This window comes from Oncorhynchus nerka, linkage group LG18 (genome assembly GCF_034236695.1).
Source record: "Oncorhynchus nerka isolate Pitt River linkage group LG18, Oner_Uvic_2.0, whole genome shotgun sequence".
In the NCBI taxonomy this organism is placed as follows: Eukaryota; Metazoa; Chordata; class Actinopteri; order Salmoniformes; family Salmonidae; genus Oncorhynchus; species Oncorhynchus nerka.
In genome coordinates, this window is record NC_088413.1 from 71,108,594 (window position 1) to 71,123,668 (window position 15,075).

General features: G+C 42.4%; 1 protein-coding gene across 1 annotated transcript in view; it reads right to left on the minus strand.

The window, feature by feature from the left end:
- Positions 1 to 14,796, minus strand: part of LOC115146670 (doublecortin domain-containing protein 2-like) — a 28,571-nt gene extending 13,775 nt beyond the window's left edge. Inside the window, exons 1-10 of the mRNA XM_029688736.2 lie at positions 14,246 to 14,796; positions 14,037 to 14,085; positions 13,634 to 13,710; positions 13,190 to 13,321; positions 12,736 to 12,888; positions 12,557 to 12,614; positions 7,987 to 8,146; positions 6,286 to 6,386; positions 6,019 to 6,135; positions 4,971 to 5,072 (exon numbers count right to left, since the gene is read on the minus strand). Coding sequence (XP_029544596.1) covers positions 4,971 to 5,072; positions 6,019 to 6,135; positions 6,286 to 6,386; positions 7,987 to 8,146; positions 12,557 to 12,614; positions 12,736 to 12,888; positions 13,190 to 13,321; positions 13,634 to 13,710; positions 14,037 to 14,085; positions 14,246 to 14,535 — 1,239 coding nt within the window. The 5' untranslated portion in view covers positions 14,536 to 14,796. The remainder of the gene's footprint in view (positions 1 to 4,970; positions 5,073 to 6,018; positions 6,136 to 6,285; positions 6,387 to 7,986; positions 8,147 to 12,556; positions 12,615 to 12,735; positions 12,889 to 13,189; positions 13,322 to 13,633; positions 13,711 to 14,036; positions 14,086 to 14,245) is intronic.
- Between the last annotated feature and the right edge of the window lie 279 nt (positions 14,797 to 15,075).

Here is a 15,075-nt window from a genome sequence, read left to right on the forward strand (position 1 = left end):
GCAATCATGTAATTGAATTTGGTCATCAATATATATGGCATGAGAGGTATTTCACAAGCGTCGCCAGACTGGGATGTAATCTATTTCAAACTCAGCTCAACTATGAGTCATAGCCATAGTGTTTTATTATCATTCACACTAGATGATGAAGAAGCAGGACAGACTGAAACACTCTGCTTATCTTCATAAGGAGACTGGGAGAGAGAAAGGGAGAGAAGTAAGTAATATTAATATGTTGTTTGGCCAGAATATCAGCTCTGGGTTTGACTGCTATCAAAGCTTCCATAAATAATATTGATAATATAATCTCCAATAAAAATCTCAGCCCATAAAATGTAGCTACAAAACACATTAAATATATTCACCAGGGGTGACATTAATATGCTTCGGGTTTTCTCTAATTACGACAATAAACTTCATGAAGTCAAACCTCGCTTTTAAAGCAGCAATTCCCTGTGCTAACACTAATAAAATAAAGTATATTGTTTACTGCTATAGTGAATTTCATCCAACCCTATTTCAAACCACTCACTGTAGATGTATCTATTGAATTTTGGACAGAAGTGTAAATACCCCAATTACAATTAGACTGACTTCTTGTCAGCTGCAGCAAGTAAAGTCAAACGTTGTTTGGTGCAGTGGTGGTGAGATAACGCCACAAATTAGCTGAGTCCAGATATCATTATTCCCCATTATCTAATGGTCATTCCAAGAATCTATAGCCATTCTGATTCAGCAATATTCATTCATGAGTAAATGCGATAAGTAATGAATAAAGCTAGTGATCTTTAACAGGGTCCTTAACAGGGTAATAACTCCCCCGAAGTCAATAATGATTTTGATAAGTATCTTTATTACAAATGTGCATACCACTGCAAGAATCATCATCACACCAAAACATCTCACGAAAGTGTGATTACAATAGGCTGAAATGATCGTTTTCATTAAACAAAATGTTCACTGTTATTGATTGCCTAAATAAGACTCAATATCTTCTCATTTCCAAAGCTGAATGCAATTACATGGAATAGTAATATCACCCAAGTATTGTGCACGTTCATCACTGTTATGAGGCTCCCCATTTTAATTCCTTTAAAGTTTATAAGACCAGAACACGTGTATTAAAATGAGTACAATTTCTAGAAACAATACGATACCAGGCCAAGTGTCACGATACCGAGTAGTATCGCAATACCGTGGTCAAATTGTTTGTGGGCTAGCATCCTGTTCGCCCTGTTCCCCGGACGCTTGCTCACGTTTTCTAAACACTCTTCAAAAGCCTGTCACTCAAATTTACACTTACAGTGGGGCAAAAAAGTATTTAGTCAGCCACCAATTGTGCAAATTCTCCCACTTAAAAAGATGAGCGAGGCCTGTAATTTTCATCATAGGTACACTTCAACTATGACAGACAAAATGAGAAGAAAAAAATCCAGAAAATCACATTGTAGGATTTTTATTGAATTTATTTGCAAATTATGGTGGAAAATAAGTATTTGGTCAATAACAAAAGTTTATCTCAATACTTTGTTATATACCCTTTGTTGGCAATGACAGAGGTCAAACGTTTTCTGTAAGTCTTCAACAAGGTTTTCACACACTGTTGCTGGTATTTTGGCCCATTCCTCCATGCAGATCTCCTCTAGAGCAGTGATGTTTTGGGGCTGTTGCTGGGCAACACGGACTTTCAACTCCCTCCAAAGATTTTCTATGGGGTTGAGATCTGGAGACTGGCTAGGCCACTCCAGGACCTTGAAATGCTTCTTACGAAGCCACTCCTTCGTTGCCCGGGCGGTGTGTTTGGGATCATTGTCATGCTGAAAGACCCAGCCACGTTTCATATTCAATGCCCTTGCTGATGGAAGGAGGTTTTCACTCAAAATCTCACGATACATGGCCCCATTCATTCTTTCCTTTACACGGATCAGTCGTCCTGGTCCCTTTGCAGAAAAACAGCCCCAAAGCATGATGTTTCCACCCCCATGCTTCACAGTAGGTATGGTGTTCTTTGGATGCAACTCAGCATTCTTTGTCCTTCAAACACGACGAGTTTAGTTTTTACCAAAAAGTTATATTTTGGTTTCATCTGACCATATGACATTCTCCCAATCTTCTTCTGGATCATCCAAATGGTCTCTAGCAAACTTCAGACGGGCCTGGACATGTACTGGCTTAAGCAGGAGGACACGTCTGGCACTGCAGGATTTGAGTCCCTGGCGGCGTAGTGTGTTACTGATGGTAGGCTTTGTTACTTGGTCCCAGCTCTCTGCAGGTCATTCACTAGGTCCCCCTGTGTGGTTCTGGGATTTTTGCTCACCGTTCTTGTGATAATTTTGACCCCACGGGGTGAAATCTTGCGTGGAGCCCCAGACCGAGGGAGATTATCAGTGGTCTTGTATGTCTTCCATTTCCTAATAATTGCTCCCACAGTTGATTTCTTCAAACCAAGCTGCTTACCTATTGCAGGTTCAGTCTTCCCAGCCTGGTGCAGGTCTACAATTTTGTTTCTGGTGTCCTTTGATAGGTCTTTGGTCTTGGCCATAGTGGAGTTTGGAGTGTGACTGTTTGAGGTTGTGGACAGGTGTCTTTTATACTGATAACAAGTTCAAACAGGTGCCATTAATACAGGTAACGAGTGGAGGACAGAGGAGCCTCTCAAAGAAGAAGTTACAGGTCTGTGAGAGCCAGAAATCTTGCTTGTTTGTAGGTGACCAAATACTTATTTTCCACCATAATTTGCAAATAAATTCATTAAAAATCCTACAATGTGATTTTCTGGATTGTTTTTCCTCATTTTGTTTGTCATAGTTGAAGTGTGCCTATGATGAAAATTACAGGCCTCTCTCATATTTTTAAGTGGGAGAACTTGCACAATTGGTGGCTGACTAAATACTTTTTTGCCCCACTGTATACAACACATTGAATTCAACTTCACACTATTCAGTGTATAACGGAATACTGCATATAACGGCTGATTTTCTCATATTTGAAAAGGCCTACCTGTGATTTCAAATCACATCACACTTTATTTATACAGCACATTTCAGACATGGAATGCAACACAATGTACTTCATAGGGAAAAAACTAATTAAAACAATGAAAATAAAAACGGAAATATTTAGTACAAAACAAATTTAGTACACATCAGAGGATAAAAAACAAAAGAATAACAATAAAGCCTGAACGACTAAATAACTCCCTAAGGAAAATTTGGCTGGAGGATTGGAAGGATGAATATACATGCATAATGATCTGCATATCATTGTCAGTGAGGGGAAAACACTGCATGAAACCTTTACTCTTCAGTTAACACAGACACACTGTCTCCCTCATTCTCATGAAAACACACCAATCTCTCTCTCCCACAAACACACACACTGCTCCCTACTTTTAAAATGTTGGGCACCAAACAGAATTGAAGGAGCAGCAGAAATAAATAGATGTTGATATAGTTTAGGCTTACATTAGGCCTATATGAATCCTACATTTTGAAGCACATCTCATGAGTAGCAGACCCTTTTCCTTTCTTCCTGTGTAAATCAAATGTGCCTAAAACTACTGTCAAGTTACCAGGTTGTTAGCTAGCTAGGTATCATGACTGAACAATGGTGTTTGTTATCAACCAATAATTAGCGACCCAGGATTAGTTTTAAACAGCCTGCGACATGGTTTGTGAAATTATATAAAATGCGTGCGACTCCCGATAAAAAATAAAAGAAGGCCTCTCAGGTAATATGGGTCATGTTTTAACCTCTCTGAGGGGATGCTGAGAGAAGCAGGTGAGTGAGGGCTGGTAAAGGATGCTGAGAGAAGCAGGTGAGTGAGGGCTGGTAGTGGATGCTGAGAGAAGCAGGTGAGTGGGGGATGCTGAGGGAAGCAGGTGAGTGAGGGCTGGTAAAGGATGCTGAGAGAAGCAGGTGAGTGAGGGCTGGTAGTGGATGCTGAGAGAAGCAGGTGAGTGAGGGCTGGTAGTGGATGCTGAGAGAAGCAGGTGAGTGGGGGATGCTGAGGGAAGCAGGTGAGTGAGGGCTGGTAAAGGATGCTGAGAGAAGCAGGTGAGTGAGGACTGGTAGTGGATGCTGAGGGAAGCAGGTGAGTAAGGGCTGGTAGGGGATGCTGAGAGAAGCAGGTGAGTGAGTGCTGGTAGGGGATGCTGAGAGAAGCAGGTGAGTGAGGGCTGGTAGTGGATGCTGAGGGAAGCAGGTGAGTGAGGGCTGGTAGTGGATGCTGAGGGAAGCAGGTGAGTAAGGGCTGGTAGGGGATGCTGAGAGAAGAAGGTGAGTGAGGGCTGGTAGGAGATGCTGAGAGAAGCAGGTGAGTGAGGGCTGGTATTGGATGCTGAGGGAAGCAGGTGAGTGAGGGCTGGTAGTGGATGCTGAGGGAAGCAGGTGAGTGAGGGCTGGTAGGGCATGTTGAGGGAAGCAGGTGAGTGTGTGCTCATAGGGGATGCTGAGGGAAGCAGGTGAGTGAGGGCTGGTTGATTACAGTTGCCACGTGATGTGCGCATGAAAGTGAAGTGGATATTATTAGACCTGCTCATACAACAGACTAGTTAGTGGCTGTTGCTTCAATTAAACTGAATCTATAAACAAAACTGACTTCATAAACATTTTCTAACAGGCCCCAGCAGGTTCTTAAATCGGTAGGGCTGAAAAAGTTGGTTGTATATCAAATGAAACGGTACTACGGCATTTAAAAATGTTGGTATCATAATGTTTTGGTACCGTGATATTACCGTGCTACCGGTATACCATGCGACACTAAACCACACATCCATGCAGAAACATCTGTATACACAGCGCTCTAACTTTTGTTTATGACCTACATAATAACTAGAATATGCAAGGGACAAGGATCTAACACAAGTTATATAATAAGATGGGCCAACGCTGCATTTCCCCAGTCTAGTAGGCATCACTCTGCTCATTCTGCTAGCAGGAGATAAGCTCAGTGTGTGTTGTGTGTGTACCTGTGGCTCAGGTTCCAGCGGCGACTTTAGTCCTCCGTCTCTGGAGCTGGTCAGACCAGTGCCTCTACCTGACTCCCCGTGACCAGACGAGGGGGCCGAGGCCTGGAACACACACACGCAGAAAACTCTTGTTAAACCCCTATCAACACTACCATTCAAAAGTTTGGGGTCACTTAGAAATGTCCTTGTTTCTGAGAGAAAAGCACATTTTTGTTCCATTAAAACAACATCGAATTGATCAGAAATACAGTGCTAATGTTGTAAATGACTATTGTAGCTGGAAACGGCAGATTTTTTATGGAATATCTACATAGGCGTACAAAGGCCCAATATCAGCAAACATCACTCACTCCTGTGTTCCAAAGGCACATTGTGCTAGCTAATCCAAGTTTATCATTTTAAAAGGCTAATTGATCATTAGAAAGCCCTTTTTGCAATTATGTTAGCACAGCTGAAAACTGTTGTTCTGATCAAAGAAGCAATAAAACTGGCCTTCTTTAGACTAGCTGAGTATCTGGAGCATCAGCATTTGTGGGTTCGATTACAAGCTCAAAATGGCCAGAAACAGAGACTCTTTCTTCTGAAACTCGTCAGCCTATTTTTTCTTAAGAAATTAAGATCTCGTACAATGCTGTGTACTACTACCTGCACAGAACAGAGCAAACTGTCTCTAACCAATAGAAAGAGGAGTGGGAGGCCCCGGTGCACAACTGAGCAAGAGGACAAGTACATTAGAGTGTCTAGTTTGAGAAACAGACGGCTCAAAAGTCCTGAACTGGCAGCTTAAATAGTAACTGTAAAACACCCGTCTCAACGTCAACAGTGAAGAGGCGACTCCGGGATGCTGGCCTTCTAGGCAGAGGTCCTTCGTCCAGTGTCTGTGTTCTTTTGCCCATTTGAATCTTTTCTTTTTATTGGCCAGTCTGAGATATGGCCTTTTCTTTGCAACTCTGCCTAGAAGGCCTCTTCAATTCCATTCCATGCATTAATTTATTCCCTTCATTCCAAAATGCCATACACTGTCCGCGTGGCAGTCCAGTCCACTGACCTTCCTGGATGCATCAGAGCCTTGGAGGAAGGCTTTGTAGGGACTCTGGGTCTCACCGGCCGGCCTAGAATTCCTCCGGACATACTGCTCTTCCTCCGGGACTACCTTGGCCTCAACCTGGGCAGGGAAAGGAAGGGGAACCATCTCTTAACTAATTACCGCTCAACATACATCTGTATTACTGGTCTTGTCGTCTGTTGATGGTCAGTTACAACTAGCCATACCCATATGCTACAGGTATTGCAGATCATGAAGGTTGGTTTTTACCTGGTCAATTGGCAGGTCCACCATCACTCTGCCATCTTCCTGGACCTCAGCTGCTCCCACAGTTTCACTTCTTTTGTCTTTCGCACGGAACACACTGCCTTCTAAGAAAAGTGATTGATCACAATTACCTCCTCTTTTTCCTTCTCTTTCCCATTTGTCCTTCACATCAGAAGTGATCATGTCAAAAAATTAATTAATTTAGAGTGCAAGCCAAGTGTAAGCCAAGACTTCTCCGCTACAAGTTTGTCCTCCCTGCGTGAGGATATGTTCCTACAGCAGTTTCTGACAGTGACTCTTGATGCATTTGAGTAATGCACACCACACTGTCCTTTGGTAGTAAATAAATATAATTGTGTCTGTGTTTAAAATAACATATGGACCAAGAGTCATTTGAACTTTGTTCAGTAACTGTGTGTTGCCACCAACTACAGGAGGACGTCACCAAATTGAAGCATGTTGCACGGTGTGGCGGTGTTGGATTTCACAGAGTGCAGCGGGGATCAATCCTTCCGTACGTATCAAGTTCAGAAAAAAAGCCAGTGATGAAAATCTGCTGCCGAAAGCTTTGCCTCCTCTCTTGCGATTGACAGCGAATGCTTGCCAACAGTGCTCCGAGCCACTGCCTGATAGGCCCTGATTGTCCCTGTGCGGTAAGAGTGATGTGTGTGTGTGTTTGCATGCATGCATGCTTTTGTGTGTGAGGCCAGATTGATGTAGTTAAGAGGAAGCCTATGGATTTTATTCAACCGTTAGTAATGAGTTAATGAGGAGGAGGGTTCTTGCCCCCAGGGGATGATCAAGTGTCCAAAAAGTGGCCAGAGACTTGTGAGAGGAGCTCTCTCATAACCAGGTCTGCAGGGGATGTAGACAGCCAGTCAGGCGCTAATGCGCTGTCCCAACGTGATTGGAGGAAAGGAAATTCAACTCCATCACATAGGATACTGCTGGCTCAGCTGTAATGTGTGATGTGAAATGATGGCAGGATGCTAAAACGGTGGCAATTACTCATTGTATGATGTCATGGTATATCTCTGGTCCGGACACTGTAAAGAGACACCGGCATAATAACTATTGAACAGTTGAGCGTCTAAGGCCACTGGTGCAATTACTATGTATCGTATAGCTTACGTATCACAATCAAACTGTGTAATTGCCGCAATGCTAAATACCATCAATCTAACAGAGGATTTTGTCAGCTTTATGATCTCTCCGCTATATTATTGTGATGAATAACTTATGATTGTTTTGATTCCCCCATCAAGAGAAAATACGAAGCATTTTGTTTTCCTAGCATAGTTAACAAGACTTTTCTGGATCCATTTTCAACTAAATGGCCTGATTGAATGAATCTATGATTTAGAGCACTGGATGGTGTTTGAAGTTTCGTTCGGTTTAATATTCACAGCGTAAAGAGTTACATTCTTCCTAAGGCTGAAAACCTGTTCTGTTCCCCTGATGTACGAAGTCGATTTTGGAGAGCAGGTTGGGAATTCAAAGAAAGCTCTTCACACTTCCACATGCCTCTGCTTTCTCTGTATCCACACATGCACACACCGAGTGCTAAGAAAATCTTCCCTTCAACAAAAACAACAGGTTCAATTGATATCACAGAGAGCGAGGAACAGAGAGGGGGAGCGTAGCGAAACAGTGATACACACATGAAACATTGGAAGACATTTCTATAGGAAATGCTCTACTTACCGCCCGTTGTGTAAAGAAGTGGGAGTCTGGACACCTGCCTCTGTTGTTTGGCTGTCTCTCTCTCTTTCTCTGGCTTGGCGTAGAAGTAAGACTCTGTGGCGTTCTTGGGATGGACCCTGGCTGTGTGCTCAAGGTCATCTCCAGAGCCTGTGTGAGCAAACTACACAAAGCAAAGACCATGGATCGAATCTGAACCGAAGTCCACAGAAGTTTTTTTTCTCACTGAGATGTATCTATTTCTTGTTATTTTCAAAGGCTAAAACATGTTGTGTTACACGTCTAATGTGCTTTAGTACAAAACTTGTACCCCCTTTCCTTTCTTCCCCTCTTTGTTTTTTACATTTTCCATTGACCTCAATGTTTCATGAGCTGATATGCTTTGTGGCTCCCCAGTGACTCCCACTGTATTGAATTCATTTGGTTCCAATACATCCCATGCAGAACCTATCAATCACTGGGGAGCACAGCACACTAATAATTTATTGATGAAACAGGGCAGCCATGAATTTCTAACGGCATTCATCTTATTTATCAAGCCAGATCAAACAATGAAAATCCCAACAAGCTTAAAGGGAAAGGGAGTTGCAGGGAATAACTTATTCTTAGAGAAGACGGCAGATGGTTATTGATTAAAAAAAAGGGCTGGGGAGCTGGGTGGGAGAGGAGAGGGAGGGAGGTACGGGGGGAGGGAGAGAGACAGAGGAGAGAAGGGGGGGGGGGGGAAGCTGAGTTCAGAGTGATGCTTGAGACAGTAGGCTGCTCAGACTCTTTGTAGGTAGCAAGGTGAGCTCCGTCTCCCTCTCAAAGGAAAAGGAAGAGCAGACATCATTTTTTCAGATTTATTTTTGTTCAGCCTGATCCCAAGGCTGGTTGGAGGGCCAGTGTACTGAGCTCAAGCTTCCACACAACAACACACTCCGGGCAATGGTGTTTGCCATCCCGTTAACATGTGGTTTGGGGAATAGCGCGGCTGTGTTTTTTTCTACTTGTTTGCTTTCTTTAATGCAGAGGCCAAGTTTGTGTTGATGTTGTTTTGAATTTATATAGCTGTTGGTGGGCTAGAGACAAAAATAAAACAACATGAGAAGACTGCTGCAGGAAAGTTCAAAGAGTGATGTACTGTAGCTTGTATTGAAAAGACCACAACCAAATCTTTACAACCCATCTGAAATATAAAAAAATATAAACACTTTTATCTTTAAAGCCTTGTGGAGAAAAATGCTAATTCTTTAAATCAGCAGAAAAAGAGTCCTTCTCAAGGAGAGAGAGGAGGGGCACTCCAGTGCAGTTAAGAGCTCTGGGAGTACAGTACAGTACAACTGCAAAATTCAGCCATGTAAAAAGCTGCTGAAGTCATTGCTGCTGCTTCTTTTTCCGCTGGCATTACACATCTTCTATGTCCTGTGGGGCGACAGTGTCTATCTGGCCCCGCCGAGACCTGAGTCGTGTGGAATCAATGTTGAGTAGGACCCAAGAGGGCGGCTGGCGTGTAATCTCTGGCCCTCTCAAAAAGCAGAGTGTAGGAGTCAACGGGAGGACAGTAAGATATGATAGCTGGGGCCGGCATGAGAGAGAGCCAGCAGCAGCCAACCTCCAACCACCGTATAGGATCAGAGCCAGAGCCACTCCCAGTGGCTGGTCCTCAGTGGGAAGACAAATTAACAGCAGGCGACTAGGGTGTAACGCTTCCCACTGGGCATCACCACTTCCTCTGAATCAGGTCACATGGGATGGGAATGATACAGTTGGAAAGGGGTGATGATGTCACCTGATGATGTCAGGGGAGCACTCTAGCTCCTCTCTCCCTGAGTAGTCCGCTGAGTTCTTCTCATATGGCCAGGTGACTGCGTCTACTGGCGCCGGTGTGACGTCACTTATGTTACTGTGCTCAATGGACCTCAATGCAGGAAATACATTTTTCCAACCAATCCTGTTTTCTGGTCATCATCACACATAGACAACTAGCTCAGCATCTAGGCTGCCAACGGGGACACACTGTACTGCCAATGCCACATGATGCAAGCAGAGTCTTCAGTGCAGACTTCAGTAACTACTCTGCCCCTGTACAGTACTAAATGACCGAGACGCTCTGCTGGCGCAGACAGACACCATGCTCCATGCTCACAAAGCAAGGTTGCAGAGCCCTGAGAAAGGTTACATTTTACACCAGCCTACAACGGGATTGTTACAGAGATTTTACAGGCATTTCAAATCAGGTCGCTTGTCGCTTTGTGAGGTCAAACCAAAATGAATGAGGAACACAAAACCTATAAACGTATGTGTATCAGTAAGCTAAACAGCTGACAGATCTAACTACAGTGGACAATTTCTCTGCCATTAATCTTGTTTCTGAAACGTCCTCATTAACTGGTCAAATCATATTTACGAATTCATGAGGGGTAAGGTGATGAGGGAGCATAAAACTATGGTAGCGTTTCCAGTCAATGAGTAATAATGGATGAGCTGGCTGATGGTCGTCGCTAGTTACCACAAACACAAAGTCATAATTATGGCTAAACCCTGACTATTTCTAAAATGTAACTTCTTAAAATTAACCGTAACCACACTGACAACCTTATGCCGAACCTTAAATTAAGACCAAAAAGTATTCATGAAATTTTACAATAGACAATTTTGACTTTGTGGCTATGGTAACTGGTGACAACCCTGGCTGAGGGATAGAGAGGACATAACACTGTCTCTGCTTCCCCCTTCTGGTGTGTAATAAAAGGACATTCTCCCTCTGTGTAGGTCAATGAAATATGGCAGATAATAACAACAGAATTACACTGGTTGGTGGAATGAACAGTGCAAACTGCTCTTTGTGGATTCCATCCTGCATTGAAAAACTGACACAAGGCCTCCCGAGTGGTGCAGCAGTCTAAAGCACTGCACCAGGGTGCTTGAGGTGTCACTACAGATCCGGGTTCGATTCCAGGCTGTGTCGCAGCCGGTCGCGACTGGGAGACCCATGAAGCAGCGCACAATTATGGGAGGGTTTGGCCGGCTGGGATATTCTTGTCCCATCGCGCTCTAGCAACTCCTGTGGCGGGCCGGGCACATGCACGCTGCCTCGGTCGCCAGGTGTACGGTGTCATCTCCGACACATTGGTGCGGCTGGCTTCCAGGTTAAGTGAGCAGTGTGTCAAGAAGATGTGCGGCTTGGTTGGGTCGTGTTCCGGAGGACACATGGATCTCGACCTTCGCCTCTTCCGAGTCCGTACGGAAGTTGCAGCGATGGGACAAGACTGTAACTACCAATTGGGGGAAAAATACATGAATTGACACAATTATGCAGGACCACTTATGTTGTTTCCAAAAGCAAAAGGAGCTCTGGTAACTCAATTCACATTTCTCCTGTTACTGACCTTTTTTTTCTTGCCATTTCAATCCCGTTGATAAAGCATTATTATAGTTTGAAAACAAGACAGCACTTCAAGTGTTAAAGCTGCAATATGGGATACCTGACCTGACTTTTTGGGAGACCTGACAAAATTCACATAGAAATGTGACTTATAGATCTGTCATTCTCATTGAAAGCAAGTTCAAGAAGCGGTACAGCTGTTCTATGTGAGCTATTTCTATGCATTCCATTTTTAAGTTTAGTTTTTGAGTCTTTTACTGTCGGTTTTGTACACCAGCTTCAAACAGCTGAAAATACAATATTTTTGGTTATAGAAAATATATTTCACAGCGGTTCAGATGGTACAATGATTCTCTACACTATACTTGCTTGTTTTGTCATATAAACGGAAATTAGGCAAACTATTAAAAAAATTGCAACCAGGAAATGGCAGAGCGATTTCTGCATAGTGTATCTTTAAAATAAATTTAGCTTTTTCTATATCAGAAAAAATGTACACATGCCATGCTGTTACTGTCACCTTTCTTAGTTAGAAAAATCAGTTGTCAGATATCTCCCCGTATAGCCTGATCTCGATCTGCTGAGTGTGCATGTTCTCCTCTTCTTCACTTGTTTGTATGTACGTGGCGCTCATCTTGGGCCCTGTGCATTTCTCATATCACTGCAATGCGTTTCAACGTCTACTAATCAGCATATAAATTGTCCTGGTTCTGGAGGAATTCCATTTTTTTTTTTTTGTCAGCATGGTCCATTGGTTAATATGTTCGGTCTATGAGACTCGCTGTTACTTGATCAAACGGCCAGGCTCGTTCTGTTACCTATCAAAGTGGAAGGCAATGGTAACTCAATGCCTCCCCCACACGGCAAGGCTCATGAACAACACACGCTGGAAATCGTAATTGAAATGCTGTACGCAACAGAAAACGTTTACATTGTTCACTGTTCTAAGCGTGAAGACAATTTCCAGTCACACTGTACGGTATGTCCTTGAAATAAAATGATTGCAGGATAAACTGTGATCACAGCTGTTTCCTACTTCAGGGTGATAAAACATGATATTTTTCAAATTGAACTCTTTTACTGGAGGTCTTTCTTTCTCGCTTCTCCTGGACTGAAACTAATGATTTCATGGGGGGAGGTTAATACAACCATCTACTGTATGTGGTGTATACTAGTATACCTTTGCTGCACAGTAGGCCTACTTACTTTTGCATGTTTGCCTTTCCTTGTGGGAACAGGGACTGGGAGACTGTCATTGTTGACTCTAAGGAAAATCTACTAATTAGTAAGAAGAACACCATAATCTGAATGAAACCAACAGAACATAAACTTCCATAAACTTGAATTCTTTCTTTTTCTGGAGAGGAATACATCGTTTTTCTTACGCATGATGACTGTTGTCCCGGATGATTCCTCTGCTGGGGACCCACTGGAAGTATGGCGAGAAGCGGAACTTCTCAGCTCCCACAGCAACATAGTACTGGTTGTTCTCTAGCTCCTCTGGCCCAAGTAAAGTAGTCCCATCTAATGTGCACAGTCTAGTTATCATAGAAAAATTATCATTAACATGTATTTGTTATGGATCGCAAAACAGCATCTACTCTTTCTGGGGTCCAGCAAAATTAAGGCAGTTATGCATTTTAAAAACATTACAATACATTCATAACAGATTTCACAACATATTAGGTGTGTGCCCTTTCAATATTTAAATGGTACAACACTAATTATGTGATTATGTAAATCATAAATGAGGTCAATGTTACAAGTTGGATGACTTTTCATTTAATTTAAAAACATTATGATCTATAACATAAAGAGCTATTATTAGTTATTTCCTACCTGTACACAGCACCAGTGCGCAGATGTACCCTCTCGGTCACCATGGCCAAGACACTTTCCCAGTTTGTGAGAGTATACTTTGGTATCAGTATCCGAGCTGGAGGAACCAACACATCTCCATTGGTAAAAACACTACAAAATACAAAAACACATGAAACTCAGTACCATTTTATGGGCTTGCGATTTTAACATGGTTATGATCATTGACATTTTCAACATCAGAAATGTTGTAGGACTAGCCTACATAAATCAATTGAATCTAACAAAGTAGAATAAATAACATCTCCTTAAGTATTATGTGACAAGAAACATTTCGGCCTACTTAGTTTTGGCATTTATAGAATGACAAGACAAGTGAAAAGAGTTCATGTCTATTTTGTATTCCCTACATCCCATTGAAAACAGCACAATATGATTGTAGGACACTTGAAAACCCAAACTCACTTGATAGTGCATGACTCGTTTATTATTTTCCTCCAGCGAGCAGAAACAACTATTCTACTGTGAACTACAGGTCGGATCTGTAATTTCAAACAACAAAAATAAAAATGGTTATTGTATTACATGGTTATTACCGAGAATCTTGCAGTCCTGTAAAATGATTGTGTGAGTGTAACACTGATAGCCTAGGCCTATCTTTCAGAGGTGCTCATGCATTCCTTTACTGACACAGAAATGGTGAGGCCAGTATGGTATCAAATATCAGTTCCATTGTTCAGTTAAAGTCGAAAGCAATTAGGCTAATTAGTCATTTGCAACAAACATACACACATGGATGATTTTCAAAAAGCTTTGTGATAAAACATTTAAAAAAGCAAAAAGATGAGGGTATAGTTAGTGGCCTTACCTGTTCATTCTTCTTTTTCTGTGGTTTCTTCGTTGTTATATGGTAATAACTAGAATGAAAAACAGTAGATTACATTACAAATTACATGCATTTTGGTTTAGCTAGTCATTAAACATGATTATTTATGGCTGGCTGCACCAGCAACAACAACAAGGCTGTCTAACAATAACACCAGTCTTATAATTCCCGGCTAATTACAGTGTACCTACTCAAGCTTTTTGAAACGCTCTCCTCCGGCTGCAACATATCTCTCCCCGTGCTGCAAGTTGACGAGGTCATGGATTTTGTGCCCTTCCCTTGGAGTGTAAACATTTCGGACCGCTCCAAAAGGAGCCTCAACCCCACGCGTGACAGAGCTCAAAAAGCTGTCAAACGTTGACATCTGTCGTTGATTTATAACAAACTTTCGTCCAGGGAAAAAAGCATCCCCATTCCTGTAGACAACAATAGTTTTTGTTGGAGGTTGAGGGAGCACCGCTCTACCTGAAGTCCCAGACATGTTAATGTGATCACAACCGTGGCAGACAACGTTCCAGAACCGAGGTCAAAATGGCAAGAGTTAGCTAGTAGTTAGCCAGCTAACGTTAGCTAGAGAATTAGATTTTTCTAGCAAAGAAATAGATATCTGAAGATGAGACAGACGTCCACTTGGGTGCGCATCCTATCAAGAAGCCTATCCTTCGTTACAGATGTTTCTGGTCAACAAACGTGCTGTTGTTCCTCGTTAACCGTGTTGTTTCTGTTTTCAAAGCTGTCTAGCCTTGTGGCTACCACCAATCTAATTTATGTTGTTGGATGTGTTTCCAAGGAAACCTGTGGGGGGAAAGCGCGCGTTCTCCAGAAATGCTTGGTGACCCATGGGCCACATACAATGATACAGTATATCAAGTAGGATCCCGCAAAAGGGACCCCATCAAGCACAACAAGCCTATGCTTCAGTATTCATCCTATCTATTCATTTTGTTAATCTTAAATTAATTTCTAAAGTTATTGTTGAAAATGCTCAATGACATTTAAAGGTGAGAAGAAACAATGTGTG